At 45.8% G+C, this 19,456-nt stretch overlaps 1 protein-coding gene across 1 annotated transcript in view; it reads left to right on the forward strand.

Moving 5' to 3' along the window:
• Positions 1–19,456, forward strand: part of exoc2 (exocyst complex component 2) — a 58,341-nt gene that overhangs the window by 16,376 nt on the left and 22,509 nt on the right. The window contains exons 4-9 of the mRNA XM_080732184.1: positions 379–505; positions 2,779–2,892; positions 8,193–8,317; positions 16,879–16,959; positions 18,103–18,248; positions 19,138–19,219. Of these exons, the coding sequence (XP_080588310.1) occupies positions 379–505; positions 2,779–2,892; positions 8,193–8,317; positions 16,879–16,959; positions 18,103–18,248; positions 19,138–19,219 (675 nt within the window). The remainder of the gene's footprint in view (positions 1–378; positions 506–2,778; positions 2,893–8,192; positions 8,318–16,878; positions 16,960–18,102; positions 18,249–19,137; positions 19,220–19,456) is intronic.

A 19,456-nucleotide genomic window follows, 5' to 3' on the forward strand; every position in this document is an offset into this window, starting at 1 on the left:
CCCTGGTCCGAAAAAATAAATACGAAACGGGCGGCAGTGTTTAATGTGATTGACATAACGTGACGTAGATTTTTTTAATTTGCGTGCTCCGAAATTCGTTCCGATATTTGGCAGAAAAAACGTGTGCAAAGCAGTGTGCAGAGACCTTAAATCGGGGCGTAAACTCTCTACTGTACATTGTACATGTAAGATCTATAGCGGGCAATTGTGGCTACCAACACGAACCCCCTCTATTCCGCTTCCCCCGCTGCCTTTGTTCGTGCATGTCTCGGGGAGTGTGTGTGTTTACATAATGATGGTGCGTGCGTGTAGACATCTGGGATGTGTTGCAGGACGTGAGTGATGTGGGCTGTGCCGTGGCCCTGCTCTGTCCCACAGGTATCCTGGACCAGTCGGCTGTGTGGGTGGACGAGATGAACTACCTCGACATGAGGACGGACCGCAACAAAGGCATCTCCCCCCTCTCCCTGCGACCCAGCAACCCACTGGGCATCGAGATTGACAAGTACGCAGCGGGAACGTGTATTTACATGCAACGCGCACACGCACACAGACACACACACACACACACACACACACACACACACACACACACACACACACACACACACACACACACACACACACACACACACACAAACACACACACACAAAATCACTCAACGCAATCGCACAGCCGTAAACACACGCGCTCTAGTCATTGAGTCATGGTTTACATCCCTAAACAGAAACAAACTCTCCCCATGTGGAGGCGTTTGAAATATTATGCCAACACAGCGATGGCTGAGCAGCCCCAAACCGCTGCACATAGGGAGTGGAAACAGCACAATTGTGTACAGTATAAATCAGAGCGAAAAAGATGAGAGAGAGAAAGAAAGGGAATTGGAAAGAAATAATGCAGCGACCACTACCACATATATGCGTTCTCCCATATAGCGATGGAATATGGTGCTTGCCTCCCATGTGCCTGGCAGCGAAGAGCCCAGGCCTTAACGTATAGTTTGTGTAGTTAAGTTCTGGCATGTCTGGGTCTCATGTTTGTTTGGCTTAGAGGGGCCAGGGGGCAAGTGACCGCTCGTGGCCAGGGACTAGTCCCCCCTAAACAGCCTGCTGCCCTCTGTACCCTTCATCCGTCATTCAGGGTCAGGCTACAACCCCAAACAATCAACAATTTTATAAACAACGATTTATGAATACACTGTCTCCTTCTGCATCTAAATGCGGTGCTACTGGAGAGAAAGAAGACATGTTATAGTGAAATAAATACAATAGCATCTGGAATACGTTTTATTAATTATTGGCTTTTCTTTTATTAATTTTTTGAAAACAAACAACAAATGGTGCAGCCATTGAAATGCTCCAAAAATGATAACGAGCCCGACCCGGTCCCTCACCCTCCCTCATGTTTTAAGTAGTTTAAGAGGCGCCCCCCAATGCAGTGAGATTCTAATGAAGCCTTGCATATTAGCCGACGTGCAGTGATATCACCGGCTGGTTATTCAGCTCAGAGGCCCCTGAGAAGAGGAAGCTTTTTTCTGGTCAGAGAAACACTTCCTTGTGGTGATGTCACTGGCCGCCAGTTCCCCCGGTCATCTCCCGTTGCGCAGGAGACCTGTCGGGGGGGGGGGGGGGGGGGGGGGCTGTGACGCTTGAATGATAATGTTGGCTATTCAAGAGCACTGGCCTACTGAATTCGCCACGCACGAATAGTAAAAAAGCCGCGCTTGTGTCCGCGCTCCTCTGAGCTTCCTGTCTGCACAGTAGACGGAGGGGGGAGGGGGTTGTGTGAGAGCGGCCTTTGATGGCATGCCAGGTACGGAGACGAGTGAGTTACATTAGGGAGTGCGAGAGCACGCCCTGACCTTTTCCTTGTTTACTCTCCCCCTCTCGTCTACTGTACTCACCGGTCTCCTCGTTCCAGCATGAAATCACAGGTTAGAAGAGGTCGGTGATTTGCGGATGATTAATTGGCGTTACCTTTCGTTAATGAAGAAAGCTTCGCTTTCACCCTTGGTTTTCTGTCTTATATATTCTGATATAAAGTCTCATCTATCCCATGGGCAGCCGATCTTTCTTTGATTGAAATCAGGGTCTTTGTGTGTGTGTGTGTGGTGTGTGTGTGTGTGCGCGCGGGTGTGCCATGTGTATCCATGTGTATAAAACGATGGTGCTATGTGATTCTGTGAGTGTGTAAGTGCAGAGTGGGTGGTGGGGGGGTTTGGTTTGTGTAGGCCACGGGTCATTAGTAGAGATCAAACTTCTCTAATGAGTGCTGGGTCCTCCAAGGGCACCCAGGCGTCACACACTGCTCTTCCCACGCCAGGGCCTCCTCGCGGGGGCACCACTAGGCCACACACTGACCCCTGCTGGAAGTCCTCATCACCAGCATTCACATTCAACTTGTAATGCTTCATCTCTTTTCAGTTCTGTGATTACATACAGTATTCATCCAACCTCCCCACATTCATTAAACATCTTGCTCATTCGCTCATTGGGCTTAATTGCAGATTATGCTTAATTTATGATTGATTGTGCGCCGGTACGTAATGATGTATAAACCAGGCTTTATATTTCTTTGAGCTTCTTAAACGTTTGTAAATGGCACATTTTGTGTCACTCTGTAAAAGTTTGAAAAATGATTGATCATGCTTGATAAACCCTGTTTATGTATATGATATATACTAGATATAATAATTATAATTATTATTTATTTTATTTAAGTATTTGAATACGGGGACAAATACTCACAAACACTTGGCTTTCTCTGTCATCTTCCAGGGCCAAAATCCCCCAGAAGGACATTGAGCTGACATTCCCAGGAATGAGTGGAGACTTCACCAGTGAGAACTTCTCTGCCACCTGGTATCTCATAGAGAACCACTCAGCCACCAGGTACCCCCTTCATCTTCACAATCCCTTACAGCTGTATATCTTTCAGATTTTGACATGGCTCTACAAAATGTTAACCCAAGCATGTAATGGTTAAAGGACCATTTAATGCTTTATGTCAAAAAAATATGCTTATATTATTGAATTCGGGTTATTCTTATTTTTTTCCTTTAAACAAAATGAGATTCGCGTTATGCCAATTGACACCTACCCACACACATTTCTGTGTTGTCACTACTGTTGTATCCTACTGACTCACCTGCCGGCGAGGATATCCCACCAGGAGGATGTTGAGCCTTCCTCCTACTCCTCCCGCCCAACACTCCCTGCTGACAGGTGCCGCCCACAGCCCTTAGGAGTATGTGCAATGACAATGATCACCCTCCCCATCCGGCAATCCCTCCCCAGAACTCAGGCCAATTGTGTTCGTGTAGATGCCTGACAAAGCTGGTTGCACCATGGTGGATTTGAACCCACAACCTTCATGGTGATGGGCAGGGACTTTACCACTGCACCACTCGAGCGCCTGAAACGTATTTGCCAAGTGAGCAAAACCACAACTAATGACAAATTGCATGGATAATTTACAAATCATGGCATTTAACAGACACTCATTATTGAGAGCGACAATAATGGCATGAACCCCAGTCAACGAACGATAAATAGTTAAGTAGAGTGAAAGAAAAACGATTTAGTGCTTCAAAGAATCTTCGATGCCTGGTCAATATCAAACCTAGCATCTGCCTAAAATAACATCTACAAGCTGTATCTTGGGACAAAGAGGACTATAGGGATATACTGTAATTCTTTTTCCCCGTTTTGCTTATGACTTTTGACATTGTATTATTGTGGTCTCGCTGACATTGTATTATTGTAGTATTGTATTATAGTATGTTATCTTCATTATTTATATACCGCGTTCCATCGCAGACAGTACAAAGGCAGGGCCCTTGAGGTGCGGAAAATCTGGGAGTGGTGTTAGCTGGAATATTGGTTGAGCTTCACATGACAGTTAGCACGCTGCAGAATATAGTCACGAGCAAGCCCACACTGTTTTGTGGGAACGATATTTCTAGTTCAGTGGGTCTCTGATTGAGCTGAAAATAGATGTAATCTTTATCTCCACTGCACAGGTGATTAGCCATGCATGTTTTACCAGAACCCTGTTAATCAGCATTACCTGTTTCCACCTCTCACGGCAAGGACGTAGGGTTGGATTTTGAGAGGCAATTTTTCTTTTTTTGGTGCCTCGGTGGGTCACCAAGTAAGTGCACATACCATAAAGGAAGCTTCGGTCCTTCCTTTGTCTTGCATGCAGCTGACCCCGGTTTGAATCTGCCCAAGGCATATACTGCACGTGTTCAAGGTATATATGCACTGCTCTGTGAGACACCGCGCCCACCTCTTTTTAATACATATTTTTTGCAGGTTTTCACTGTTTCAAACTTTGTATTACTATTATTAACACATTGGGTGCCCCTGGATTGAGCCCCATTTATCCCCTCTCGCTGCCCAGGCCCACCACCATTGTATTGAATCCGGCCCTGCTGCGTCAATGCATGCGTCATGACGTCACTTGGTCACATGAGCGCAGACAGGATGTTGTTGTGTAACTTTCTGTATGGACCAGTGTTGATCATAACTGTTCATTGCCGATCAAAATTTGGACATTTTGCCGCACCCCGCCACAGTTTTAGCCATAAAACAAACATCAGAGATAAAGGGCGTTAAAGATGGGGAAATGCATTGGAGTATATGGAGAAAAACGGCCGCGCGATGCTCTCAGCGTCGACTCGAAGCGACCAGCGGCTAATGGGCTGCATCCAGGCGTAGCCCCGACCTAACGGTGAGATTTAAAGTTAATACTGTAAATACAGTAAACACGTCAAAACGTCGTGGGCCTCCAGCGACATCAAATAGTTTGACGCGTGGGCACTCGCTGTGTTAAATACAATGTTTTTGTATTTTTTTCTTTGGTTATTGTAATTGATTATCAGGTTGGTCCGGACCCAAGGGGAATCATGGAATCATTTACTGCCCTCCCCTCAGGCGCAGGACAAGATGGAGTGTGGATTCTTTCTGGATGTTGTAGTCAGAAAGGGTACGTCCATCTTCTAGTTGCTTACCAGCGAAGATCAGTCTCTGCTGGTCAGGGGGAATTCCTTCCTTGTCTTGGATCTTGGCTTTGACGTTCTCAATGTTATCACTTGCCTCAACCTCCAAGGTGATGGTCTTGCCAGTGAGTGTCTTGACAAAGATCTGCATTCCTCCCCTCAGACGCAGCACAAGATGGAGGGTGGATTCTTTCTGGATGTTGTAGTCAGAAAGGGTACGTCCATCTTCTAATTGCTTACCAGCGAAGATCAATCTCTGCTGGTCAGGGGGAATTCCTTCCTTGTCTTGGATCTTGGCTTTGACATTCTCAATATTGTCACTTGGCTCAACTTCTAGGGTGATGGTCTTACCAGTGAGTGTCTTGACAAAGATCTGCATTCCTCCCCTCAGACGCAGCACAAGATGGAGCGTGGATTCTTTCTGGATGTTGTAGTCAGAAAGGGTACGTCCATCTTCTAGTTGCTTACCAGCGAAGATCAATCTCTGCTGGTCAGGGGGAATTCCTTCCTTGTCTTGGATCTTGGCTTTGACATTCTCAATATTGTCACTTGGCTCAACTTCTAGGGTGATGGTCTTACCAGTGAGAGTCTTGACAAAGATCTGCATTCCCCCCCTCAGACGCAGCACAAGATGGAGTGTGGATTCTTTCTGGATGTTGTAGTCAGAAAGGGTGCGTCCATCTTCTAGTTGCTTACCAGCAAAGATCAGTCTCTGTTGGTCAGGGGGAATTCCTTCCTTGTCTTGGATCTTGGCTTTGACGTTCTCAATGTTATCACTTGCCTCAACCTCCAAGGTGATGGTCTTGCCAGTGAGTGTCTTGACAAAGATCTGCATTCCTCCCCTCAGACGGAGCACAAGATGGAGGGTGGATTCTTTCTGGATGTTGTAGTCAGAAAGGGTACGTCCATCTTCCAGTTGCTTACCAGCGAAGATCAATCTCTGCTGGTCAGGGGGAATTCCTTCCTTGTCTTGGATCTTGGCTTTGACATTCTCAATATTGTCACTTGGCTCAACTTCTAGGGTGATGGTCTTACCAGTGAGAGTCTTGACAAAGATCTGCATTCCTCCCCTCAGACGCAGCACAAGATGGAGTGTGGATTCTTTCTGGATGTTATAGTCAGAAAGGGTGCGTCCATCTTCTAGTTGCTTACCAGCAAAGATCAGTCTCTGTTGGTCAGGGGGAATTCCTTCCTTGTCTTGGATCTTGGCTTTGACATTCTCAATGTTATCACTTGCCTCAACCTCCAAGGTGATGGTCTTGCCAGTGAGTGTCTTCACAAAAATCTGCATGTTTGCGGAATATTAACTGCTATCTGTAAACTTTTATCTTAGTTTCTTAGTATTCCGTTCTCTACAACCAACACTCTGCAAACTGCACTGGATGCTTGAACATACCTTCTCTTATATTGACAGTGATGTCACAGTTATGTCACAGTTCACTATGTCACTAAGCGCCAACATCTGGCTTTGTCCGTATGTACGCTCAGGGTCACAGTGAGTGGTCAAGCTTCGCGGGACACTTAATACACTGCTCACTTCACACTGGGTGTGATCACTACACAGCTGCGTGAGTCGCATTTATATAAAACTAGAGGTTTGCGCCCGCTTCGCCCATTTCAAAGTGAAGTGAAACCTGACCAATCATGGAAATTGCCCCACTTATGTCTGGTCATTGTGTCATGTGAAGCTCATCAATCCACCAATCCTCAAGCTTATGGGACATATGCCCTGGCCCCTGGTGCCCTGGTGATATTTTGACAACATCACCCTTTACGTTCATATAAGTCGCACTTATTGATGGTGATGATGACGTCGTCACTCGATTTCTCCCATTGGATGATGTCACTATGTGTTTTCCCTAGGGTTTCCTATTGGATGACGTCAGCGCAGACACACACACACACACACACACACACACACACACACACACACACACACACACACACACACACACACACACACACACACACACACAGATTTCCCTAATTGTGAGCTCTTTGAAAGATAAGACCAGTATGTTATACCAAATCTTTATAGGTCAAGTTTATTCTCCTCAAAAAAATTACTTAGTCAACGAGGAGCAGCCAAAGGGTAGATCTTTGTGCCCATACAAGGTGTTCCATGCAAGCCCACACTGTTTCGTCGGAACAGTATTTCTAGTATTATTATTGATGCTTTATGTAAAGCACATTGAATTACCTTGTTGTTGAAATGTGCTATACAAATAAAACGGCCTTGTCTAATTTGTTGTCACACTGTTAAGAAGAATGACACTTGTCATTGTCACGGTCACAGCTGTATAAGTGCATGTGACAACAAAACCCTTTAACCTTGAAGCAGTGGCACCAGCTCTTTGCCTCCCTGAGACGGGAGCCATCCGAGATGCTGGGGTGATGCGTGACCCCTGCAGGGCCCAGGCCCTGCTCTCTGTCATGTATGGACAGTGGACAGAGTTATTTTGGACCCTCCTGGCTTCCTCTCCCTCCTGTTTAGCCTCCTGTTCACCCAGACCCCAGCATCCAGCCTGGCCTGTTTGGACCTGGCTGGGTGACTGTTTCTTCCTGCGGAGGAAGCCTCACGCAGGACACGCTGACACTCAGACAAGATTGTGCACACGCTGTCCCTGACAGTGCGTGTGTGATTGTGTTTGTGTGCGAGTGTGTGTGGGCGAGCATCTCCGTCTGTGACTCATTCTCAGTACATGCTCAGTTAAACATGACCAAGTTACCACTGTAAACTGTAATGTGGACCACATAAAACTGTACGGTCTGTACTCTGTACCGTTGCCGCTTAAGGGTTTTTCCTATAGCTCAGAATGGGCATTTAGGGGGTGACTACACATGACAGTAAGCACAACAGTAAAGGCTATAAATGAATCTGTGTTCACTTTATTGACATATCTGTCTTTTCCTGTTATTTTTGACCATTTGATAAACAAAAAAATATTTTATGCTCAAGGTGATTGGCTATAGTCCTACCTAGTGATTGATTTGTTGATAAGGCAAATAACAGTTTGTCTTGGGAATCAACAAGTATACATACAAGCCATACATATTCTCAGTTCTTAATTTTGGTGCTGGTGATTTTACTTTGTAGGTACTCTAGCTAAAACGTCATTGGGAGCACCAGAAATTCCTCTGTGCATGAAAAACCCTGCTCTTACATCACTGCTCCCCTGTTTTTTTTAGTTTTGAACAGTTGCGGATGGGGGCCAGTAACCTAAAGAAGCAGGCCACTAAGAAGAATGAGGGCAGTCTGGCTTATGTGAAAGGAGGCCTCAGTACCTTCTTTGAGGCCCAGGACGCTCTGGCAGGTAAGCAGGTTTAACACATTTTGAGGCATTTTCCCGGCTTCTTTACAAATGGCCTTTAATTAATCCACATATTTCCGAAACATCATTCTTCAGAACTGCTCTGAAGCTCTTGATGTTTGGAAAGTGCCTGTGTAATTGAGCCTGTGTGTGCGAGTCTGTTTCGTGTGCATGTGCGTGTGTGCGCACGTCAAGCGGTGTGTTTCCCGACTTGCGGTCGAGCGGTGGTTGATTAAAGAGGCTCATTTGGGCGCCGTGTGAGCACCCTGCGCGCTCCATGCCACAGTACCGGCAGCCAACCTCAACACGCCTAATTCACCTCCATTAAAATGAGATCAGCCCTCACCTGTCATTCAGAGCAGTGTGCCCTGGCTGTGGCGCTGCACTGCCGAGGCCCTCTACAACCCAGATGCATAAAAACACACACTGACACGGAGAGCTCTCAGGGACCAGGAACAGTTTGAGGTAGCGGAGACTGACTGCTGTCGCCCTGCCAGGTAGCTCAAATCAATTGTCCCCTCCATCATTCATAGTTTTGTCTGTTTACTTGCTGCTCTTCTCATATGCACTCGGTTACTTCCCCTTTACTATTTATACGTCCACGTTTTCTGCCTCTGTCATTATTATTGCTTTCCGTGTGCCCCTGCTTGGGAGAGAAAGGCAATGTTATCGTTGTTGGTGGTCGAATCTAAATAAACGGAGCAGCCCAACACAATGCGGGCTGCAGTATTAGGACTGATAGGGCCGATAACGGCCCCTAATATGAGCGTAAGGGAACAATATGTGGCTGTTCTCACGTTAAGACTGAGTGTTCCCGTTGCCTCGTGAATGGGAAGTGCATAGTCCCTCCCTGGTGACCCAGGAAGCACTGCACTCAAATGACCTGTAACCCATGAAATATTGAAGTTCACTCACTGAGCTACAGGTCCTGTAATCCAGAATGTAGTTCATCCTAACACAACAGACTTCTTTCCTTTCCATTTCTCTTACCATCACTGTTGGAGCGGTCTGATGACTCATCCCAAAACTAGGAGGTCCACTCTTGGCTCAAGGTCTAGCTGTCTTGGTCTTAAATGGGAGGGAGCCCAGAAAGGATGGCTCAAGGATAGGTCACAGCTCACGGGGTGTATTCCGTATCGGCAATAGCAAGCCAGACCGACATACCAGCCTCGGTGCCGCTAGCTGGCCAGTCAGCCAGCCAGCCAGCTGTAGACCGCTCTGCGCTCGCTCACTGTCGGGTGCCCCGGTTTAGCACAGCTGTCTCCATACTGTGAATCCTTTCTTTGTCTCTCTGCGTTTTGGCAGCACTCCGCAGTTTTCGAGCCGTTCCAAATTAACCTCACCTCAGGTGTTGCCATGTAAATGGAGAGGAAATGAGTAAAACGCACCGTGTGCGCATGCAGACGCGTGCTCGCATGTTCTCTCCGGTTCAGAACTGTGCAGCATTTAAAAAGCGGGCACGCTTCTAATTGGTGTTTAGCCTGTAGTGCTTCCAGCTCTCTCAATCACCATTAAAAACCTTTATTTTCAGTCTTCTCTCCTGTTTATTTTCTATCCTGCCGGCATGTGAGAATTTTATTGATGGCTCTCATAAAAGTCAGGGGTTTTTATTAATAGGAGACTGCCGATGACTGCCGGGTGGAAACAGGGAAGACGAGCCAAATCTGGAAAAAGAAATGAGGCGGACAGAAAACGTTTAGAGCAAATAGAGTAGCTCCTCTCCCTTTCTCTCGTTCCCATCTCAATCAGTTGTCCTCCTGCATTTATTGTTCTCTCCATTTATTGTGGGCCCGCTTTAGCAAGCCCACATATTGTCCTCAGATACTTTTTTTGGCACCCTACTTGTTCCACATTTTTTGAGCTACACATTTCATTCAAACTTCAACTTGTTCAGCTTTACAGAGTTATGTGTACTTGTATTTTTCTCGTTACACATTTGTATACTTTTTGAGAGAGAGAGTTCAATGGACCTTTTCCTGTAACCTTTTTTAGAGGAGTGGTGCGAGCGTGAGGATTGGTTAAGCTTCCCCCCAATAAGAACAGTTCTATCAGCATGCCCATATAAGGCATAGCCATTAGCCAATGAGGGATCACTTTTCTTGTTGATGTCACCACCACCACCACCACCGACAGAGTGCCAACTTGCCCACCCACATACATACAGACCGCACCGAACAGCACCGAAAGTAGTACTTGTGCACAAGTAGGTCATATATGGCCATAGAGTGCACAAGGTGCAAGTTGGCACCTCGGCAGTCTAGTTTATTTTTAGCCCCATATTAATGGTCTTGCAGCACATTTTTGCAGTTAATTCATTGTACTTTTTTCTGTAACCCCAAAAGTCAATTGAGTTCAATGGACCTTTTCCTGAAACCTTTTTTGAGCTGAATCGGAAGTCCGTCTGAGGAGGGATGTACTGTACATTTTCTACTGTACATAATATACTTTGTGCGTGTTTCCAGCAAGCCCACGCAGTTTCTGCAGGAACTGCTTTTCTAGATATTATTTGTAATGGAAAAAAATAGGAAAAGGTTTTTAGCCTGGGAAAAAGAAACATGCAGTAACCCAAGCTCATTAAAAACTATTACTAGTATTGTCATCTGAAGGACAATCAGCCAACACGCACGCGCGCGCGCACACACACACACACACACACACACACACACACACACACACACACACACACACACACACACACACACACACACACACACACACACACAGCAAAAACATGCTTATGTGATTGAATTCAGATTTGGATTCTTACTCGCTTTATTGCCAAGTAAGACGTTTTACTTACAAGGTACTTTAACCATACTGTTTGTTGTATGTTGTACACCGTGGTCATGCTTGATCCAAAAGCTCAGAATTGTTTTGAGCTTGTACTGTTCAGTAGATCTGCTATTTTTGAAAATTCAGTTCTTGTTTCTTTTTTGTGGTGTGTGTGTGTGTGTGTGTGTGTGTGTGTGTGTGTGTGTGTGTGTGTGTGTGTGTGTGTGTGTGTGTGTGTGTGTGTGTGTGTGTGTGTGTGTGTGTGTGTGTGTGTGTGTGTGTGTGTGTGTGTGTGTGTGTGTGTGTGTGTGTGTGTGTGTGTGTGTGTGTGTGTGTGTGTGTGATTCCAGTACCATGAGACTGAAAACGTGCGTTCTGTGCAACCAGATCTACCGTCTCACGCCTCATCTGTCTGCCTGTCTTTGCGTTCCCCCGCTGTGTTTAAACACACAGGCTTGTGGAGCGGCTAAATACTGATTTGGTTTAGCTTCTGACAGGGTGTGTTAGCTAATGTGAGGCTTGGGCTGTAGGGAGGCAACGCTGGGAACTCTAACCACTACGTGTCAGTGTTCCCAAAACTTCAAAGACTTCAGCCGTCGCTGACCAACAAAGTGCAGAGTCTGGACCACTAGGTTCTGACACGCAGGTAGGCGCTCCGGCGGGGTGCCGTGAGGCTGGCCGGGGTCAAACGAGGGGATGCATGAGGTCACAGGTCACAGACGCGCTGCACGTGACGTCATTACTTTGTGGTCACTCAGCCAGCCCAGAGTTGAGGGTGAGCTGAGGTGCAGAGGGGGTTAAACAGGAAATAAGAGGTCCTTGTTGATCCTCTCCATGTGACCCACAGACTGCTGAGAGAGATGGAAGGGTTCACAGTGAGGGGCTGTTTTGTCAGCAAGCCCCGGTGACAAATAGAGCCGCGCTCCCTCACGGGCCTTCTGAGACGCGGGGTCGACTGGGGGCTGACTGACTGACTGACTGGCTGAGTGACTGACAGTCCGTCAAGGAGGCCCCCAGGGGTCATCGGCGCTAAAAATGTTGAAATTAGAGTTTTTTTCATTGTTGTGCGGAAAGGAAGTCTCCCAGCGATTACAGGAAGCAGCGCGGCTACCGTGTTCCAAAAATGCCAGATTCCCAGGGCCTATCCCCCCTGAGCGCCCAGCCCCAGCAGGAGTCAAAACATCTCCAGCTTTAGAATCCAGGGACACTTTTTATTCTTATTCATTTTCCTTTTTCTCCCCTCCCACCCACCCCCAACGATTCCAGGAAGGGGAGCAGGAGCAAGCTCTTCCTCAGGTCCTGTGTGTGTGTGGGTACATGACTTTGTGTGTGTGTGTGTGTGTGCATGCGTGCGTGCTATCCGGACCCTGACTTGGTGTTTAGGTTAGCTGTGACGTCACCGCCCCCGCAGCCAGAGTGCGTGACAGACGCAGAAGACACACAGCTGGCAGTGGGGTGGGGGGTGGCATAGAGACAAGAAGCAGACCTGCTGTGTGTGTGTGTGTGTGTGTAAGAGAGACAGACAAAAGGAGAAAGACTGATTGTGTGATTGTGTGAGTGTGTGCGTCTGCATGTTCAGCCCTATCGAATCCCATGTACTGCTCACACATGCAGCATAACCCGTCTGGAATGGCTGCTTTTAGTCCATCTTTAGCCCCACGCTCATTGGGCTCATTCCCCTGAAGATTGGATTCATTCCTCTGTACTTGTTACTAATGTGTAAAGTAATAAAATTACTTATTACTCTTTGGTAGCAGCACAGTAACTACTACTTGTTTGACTTACCCACAAATACTGATCAGTGATCAGATACTGTACAGCAGACTGCAGGGGGTCCGCAACATTTTGCTTGATTAAACAATAAAGAAATATTTTTATTTTTCAGAAATTGCATTTTTTGCCATTTTCCACATTTATGTAAAAAAAAAAAATCTAATAAATTATGATTCTATCCATTTTGAATAGCTTGAATACATGTCATGATTACTATGCAGATTGTTGATATTATTGACATTGGTTCTCAGTTAATAAGTAGTATGTTTAGAAATGGTAGTGGTATGGCCACCCTGCTCGCTATAACTTGTACATGTTTAGAATAAAATAAATCGTAGCCCCGAACCTCCCACCCTACGAGGTGGTAGGGGGTCCCTGCTCCATCTCCCCATCAGTTTGGGGGTCACTGGCTGTACAGCTGAAGACCCCTGCTGTACAGCTTACTGAGCTTAGCTTGATGACACTTGTTCTACCGTCCCGCCCTGATTTAGAATCTTTGTAGATCAGCTATTTTTGATAATTTTTAATTGGAATTCTGAAAAGTATTATCATTTCTGTATTTCAAATGCATTTATATGTTCTTATGTTGACTTTATGAACTTAAATACAAATACATTGGACATAAAAAGGACTAGTACTAGTCATTAAGCTACTAATATAGACTGAAGTAATTAAAGCGGGTCATGTTTGCATGTTTGGAATTGTAACAGCCGAAATCAGTAATATATCAGTATTTCAATATTAAACTGCGGCCGCATTAAGTGAAGGTGGGGGCCACCTGTGGCCCCCGGGCCGCCAGTTGCCCATGTATGCCCTAGGGCTAAACGGGCCCCCATTTGAGAATGAGATACACTTTTCATTAAGTAGTTATAGGCCTGCCTACCAGCAGTAACATTACCATGATGTTTCTCCAATTGGTAACAATAATAATTCGATTTCTTTTTAATGCCCACCTTACTCTGGCATTAAGGTGGTTGTGCCCAACACCGTCCATGAGTAGCCAGAGACCCCTATGAGAGAGCAGAGAACTGGCTGATGTCCATGCCGATTAGGCAACGTCCGTGTTTGACTTGCGCGTTGCAGGAATACCTCGGCCTCTGCCTTCAGGGCTCCCGTCTGTCAAAACCCACCCACGTGTTTATTTACAGAGCCTCTCCCTCCCTGATACTCTCCGCTGTCTCCCGCGTCAGCGGGCAGCCATTGTTTTTTGGCGGAATACACGGGGAGAAGAATGTCTAGAGGAGGAAGATATCATCCCGCTTTCTTTTTCTTTCCTCCTCTCTGGCGTTCCCTCCGCCTCACTCTCCAGTTATGCGTTGGGTGCGTGTTTGAAGCCCGGCCGCAGGAATGCACTGAGCCCCCGCCGGCCCTCTCCGCTCTGTCAATAAACCCACACTGCCCCCCTCTCAGCACCCAAGCTGCCCCACTGCTGCACACCATTTATTTATTCTTATGGGCAGCCCCTCTCTCTCTCTCTCTCTCTTCAACCCCCCCCCCCCCCCCCTGTTCTCTTTCATATTCCTTCATTTGCACTCTCCCCACAGCAGTGGTGTAAAGTAACTTAAGTACATTTACTTGTGTACTGTACTTAAGTACAATTTTGAGGTACTTTTAATTTACTGGATTATTTCCAATTTTCAATACTTTTACTTCTACTCCAGTTACTAGTTACTTTGTAGATTTTGATTATTATTACAAATCATACGTTAAACACATTCAACCCTATATACCTTTTAAAATAGCCAATCTACAAGCTCACAATGTGTTTCATTGCAACGCATTGTGAGCTTGTAGATGCCTGCTTGTAACTTTTGGAACAACAGAAAGTTACGGTTGTATGAGTCAAGGGATTTTGTGTTGTGTGTTGTTTTTGAGCGGTGGTCACACCGTCTCCATAGCGTGGCCGTGTGTGTAGGTATGTTTGTTTGTTAGTTTGTTTGTTTGTATGTGGGTGGGTCTGTATGTAGCCTCAAGCCTGTGTAGTACCTTTTCTGACCACACATGTTAAGGGAGGGGCGCTGTTGTCCAGGCCACTTGAGTAGTTTCTACTTTTGGTACTTTGATACCAATACTTTTGGGCTTTTACTCGAGTACATTTTCAATTCCGGACTTTTTACTTGTAATGGTGTATTTTACATTTACTTAGTAAAAAAAATTGAGTACTTTTTCCACCACCGCTCCCTCCCCACAGTCTCATGTGAAGCCATTCATGCTAAGCGACGGGCACGACGGTCGGAGTGCCCCCCCATCCCCTCCCAAATATTATTCCGCCGGAGCCAGATGGAAACTCTGTGGATTTGCATTAGCTCTGGGGTCGAAGGCCTCGGAGCATCGTCCCTGGACCACGGCACCGCAAGAGCTGTGTGTTTTAACCCATTCAGAACGGGGTACACATTATAGTGTATCATTATTTTATGCTTTAACTATTGAAAAACAGCAGATATACAAGCTCGCAGCGCGGCACTATCTCCTATTTTTGAAAAATTGTGAAAATTAGAATTTTGACCTGAAGTGTCTTTTGAATCCTCCTAAGGTTTTTTGAAAAACCTATGTTTCTATGTCAGCAATCTGGCTATAGCCATCGTCAAAGAAAAGGTCCTTTTTCACTTAAATGGAGCTCAGTTAGTCTGTTCTTGAGAGACTACTATGTCAGTGGTTCTCAAACCTTTTCATGTGAAGAGCCCCCAAAATGATATGTATTTGGCCACGGACTCCCATCTCAAAATATTTAGTTCCAGTGACCACCCTGAAGCAAAATTTGAGTTACAAACGTTCGCTTTAAAAAATACATTATATTCAAAGATTTGCACACATTTTCACAACTTTTTCAAAAATAGCAGATCTACAAGCTCGCAGCGCGCTGTGAGCTTGTATATCTGCTATTTTTCACTGGTTAAAGCATTCAATAATTCTGGGCCTAAACGGGTTAAAAGCTCTTAGTGGTGGCGGTCAGGTGAATCCATGTGGGTCGGTTATGCCCTGGCTACGGGGGTCAGGTCCTGGCTTTTTTGTGTGGGAACGCAGAGGAGGAAGAGGGGATGGATGGAGGGGAGTTGGGGTCCCACAGACCGACGGAGGCAATCTCCCCACAATCTGGGGCAGTGGAAGGGTTGTTTATTGTTTTACCTTGGGTTCCTGAAATTGAAAAGGTTCCGGAATTGTGAAATTGTGCATTTGTTGGTAGGGCTGTCACGATAGGACATTTTACATGACGATTAATTGTCACTCAAATAATTGGCGATTAACGATTTAATTGTGTTTTTGTCGTTGACAATTACATTTCTGTTTGGCTTGTAGGCTTTGAAGTTGCACATGGCAGATATGACACATAACCTAAATATACATGAAATTACTGACATATTTGACAACTTTATACTTAAAAAAGAACATTGATCGCAACGCGTTGTGAGCTTGTAGATCGGCTATTTCCACTATTTTTGACTTTCTTAAAAATATATGAACATTTTTCAACATGCAAACGATTATGACGATTATGAAAAATAATCACGATTAGACGATTATGTAATAATTGTGACAGCCGCTGCCCTACCTTGGGTTCCTGAAATTGAAAAGGTTCCGGAATCGTGAAAATTGTGCATTTGTTGGATTGAGCAGGGGAGCAACTCTGTAGTGACTATTGTATTTAGAACACAGAGAGCCCCACCCATCTCTGAATAACTCGCTCCAATCTTATTTATTTCCTTTAGCACGCTGCTTCCACTTCCTCGACCCATGATTAATCCTATTCTAGCTCACTGATGGTTTTCTAATACTCTGTCTCTGACCCTGAATTTTTGTACTGTCAGATGATATGCAATGAAAACAGTCGATCTACAAGGTTACAACGCGCCACAAATGGAGCGCTCCCTACCCTCCGGTTCAGCCAATCACAAGCTTCCACTGCTGGATGCGGGATGTTGTTTTGATACACGCACGCCACATCAGTGATTTTTGCCTTGTGACACCATCGTATGTCAAAGTATAAATCAGGCCTAATCCTTCCAATTGTTGTGTTTCAGCGATCCACCAGAGGTTGGAGGCAGACGGCACAGAGAGAGTGGAGGGCTCAATGACACAGCGTCTGGAGAACGTCCTGAACAGTAAGCTTCCATCTCATGATCCACCTGTCTCATCAGGTGGTTCCAGTGACTACATGGCCGAAGAACGACACACTGTTACTTGTGCAGATGTACATAGACAAGTGCAATTGATGTAAATGTGAAAAAATCTTTATTCCAAATGGTCTTCCTCACTTATTCTGCACATCCCCCTTTTCTGCTAAAAGTTTTTTTTTTCCTTTTTTCTGAAAGAGGTTTTATTATAGCTGCTGTTCTTACCCTGTTCTTACCCTGAGAAATAACCCCCTCCTCATTCTGGATTTTTTTGCAATCCACCTTCAGCCTCTCCTTGATCCCACGCACGCACGCACACACACACACGCACACGCACACGTAGAAGAAAGAGAGTGTATCCTTTGTGCATCCTTATACATGATAATGTGACCACCCTAATGGAGAGGCATTAAGCGGGTCCTTTCCGCGGGCTCTACAGTAAATAAACGTACCAGACGGACGTGGCTTTCATCTCCCCCAACATGTGGGCCCTCAGCCCGCAGAGAACCCCCGGCCCCCAGCCACAGCGCACCTCTTACCCCAACTGGCCACAATCCCCAACGCGTCGAACATGCAGTCCGGTCATCAAGTTGGAAAATGGCCCACCGAATCTCAAACACACGACAGAGTGAGAAATGCGAACTATTTTGCCGTTCACAGACTTCACACTCTTGTTGTTTTTTCTTTCAAACTTTGGGTCGTGGGGGGGCGGGCTTTGTTCTGATTAAAAGAATTTGACTTGGTTGAGTATTTTCTTTTTTTTTTCTCTCTCCACTCTTGTGCCGGCACATCGGAGGCCACCCACGAAGCCAGAGCGTAGCGTGCGAAGGGTCCACCGAGCCAGAGAGTGAGAGATAGCTGTCACCCTCTCCTCTTTAGCAGCCTCTGCCTCTCCCACTCCCGTTCCTCCCTCTCATAGGTCAGATAGCATACGCATCAGGAGGAAAGCCAGGCCTATAATAAGAGGGAAATGTGGTGTCGGGAGTTTATTTTCATAACGCCCCCCCTTTTCTCATTTTCTCCCTTTTTCATACAACTCACCATTTCTGTCCGGCTTTTTCTCTGACTTTTGTTCCTTCGTGTTCTCTCTCTCTCTCTCTCTCTCTCTCACACACACTCTGTCTTTGGCAGGAGCGAGTGAGACTGCAGACACACTTTTCCAGGAGGTTCTGGGGCGGAAGGACAAAGCTGACTCCACACGCAACGCGCTCAACGTCCTGCAGCGCTTTAAGTTTCTCTTCAACCTGCCGCTCAACATCGAACGCAATATTCAGAAGGTGCTACTCGGGCACTCCCATACACACAATCTCACACACAACACACACACACGTTTGTATTATGAAAAATGGAAGCCAAGCTCACCCATGATGCAATGCGTTGTGACTTGTGAGCATGCAGATCCGCTATTTCCGGGACATAACAACATTGTACGGCAGAGTAGAAACCCTGAACCCTAAAATAAGCTCACCCGCTAAATGTGCCCACTCTGAGACTCAACACTAACATACTGTACATGTCCTGAACAGTGAATGCAAAGGATTTATCTCTTGTATCCACGATTTAGTTGGGTTAGACAGAAGCAATCTTTTATACACCAGTTGATCCTAAAATTAAATATGGCTTAACCCCAGATCCTATGTACCTTATATTGGGTCTTGGATTGCATCTTGTGATTGTAATGTTTTGGGTATTTTTGTTTTTCTATGATGTCAATTGTGTTACGCTGATGCAAAATAAATGTCAGGCCATTCTGACAATAAAGTATTATTATCATCATCATCATCATAATACACGCACGCACGCGCATACACACACACACACACACACACACACACACACACACACACACACACACACACACACACACACATGCGCGCGCACACACATGCGTGCACACACACGCACGCACGCACGCACGCACGCACACACACACACACACACACACACACACACACACACACACACACACACACACACACACACACACACACACACAGTACAAAAGGAGCTGTGATACGTGTCATCCAGCGGGTGGTGCTAGAGAGGCTTAAATGCATGGTGTGTTCATCATGCTTGATTAGAAAGACAGAAAACATCTGTCCTGCCTGTACAAGCCAATTACCACAGCACCCAACTGAGTTATCATTTATCTTCAATCTTTTTCAGGGAGATTATGATGTGGTGATCAACGACTACGAGAAAGCCAAGTCTCTGTTTGGCAACACTGAGGTGCCCGTCTTCAAAAAAGGTATTCTTGCAATATATTTGCATTGTTTTTACGTCAGGGCTGTGTAAGAGGAAACATGTCTATAAATAGGCGGGTCCGTTTATTTGTTGGTCTGTTTGTCAGTCTATCCGGGGCTAATTTCACAAACCGCTGGACCGATCGGTGTCACATTTCCAGTGCACATGGCAATTAGGCAAAGGAAGTGGTTCCACATATGGTTCATATTTTCTGATATACAGTATGTAACTTTGAATTTAA

This window comes from Nannobrachium achirus (genome assembly GCF_963921795.1).
Source record: "Nannobrachium achirus genome assembly, chromosome: 1".
Taxonomy (NCBI): domain Eukaryota; kingdom Metazoa; phylum Chordata; class Actinopteri; order Myctophiformes; family Myctophidae; genus Nannobrachium; species Nannobrachium achirus.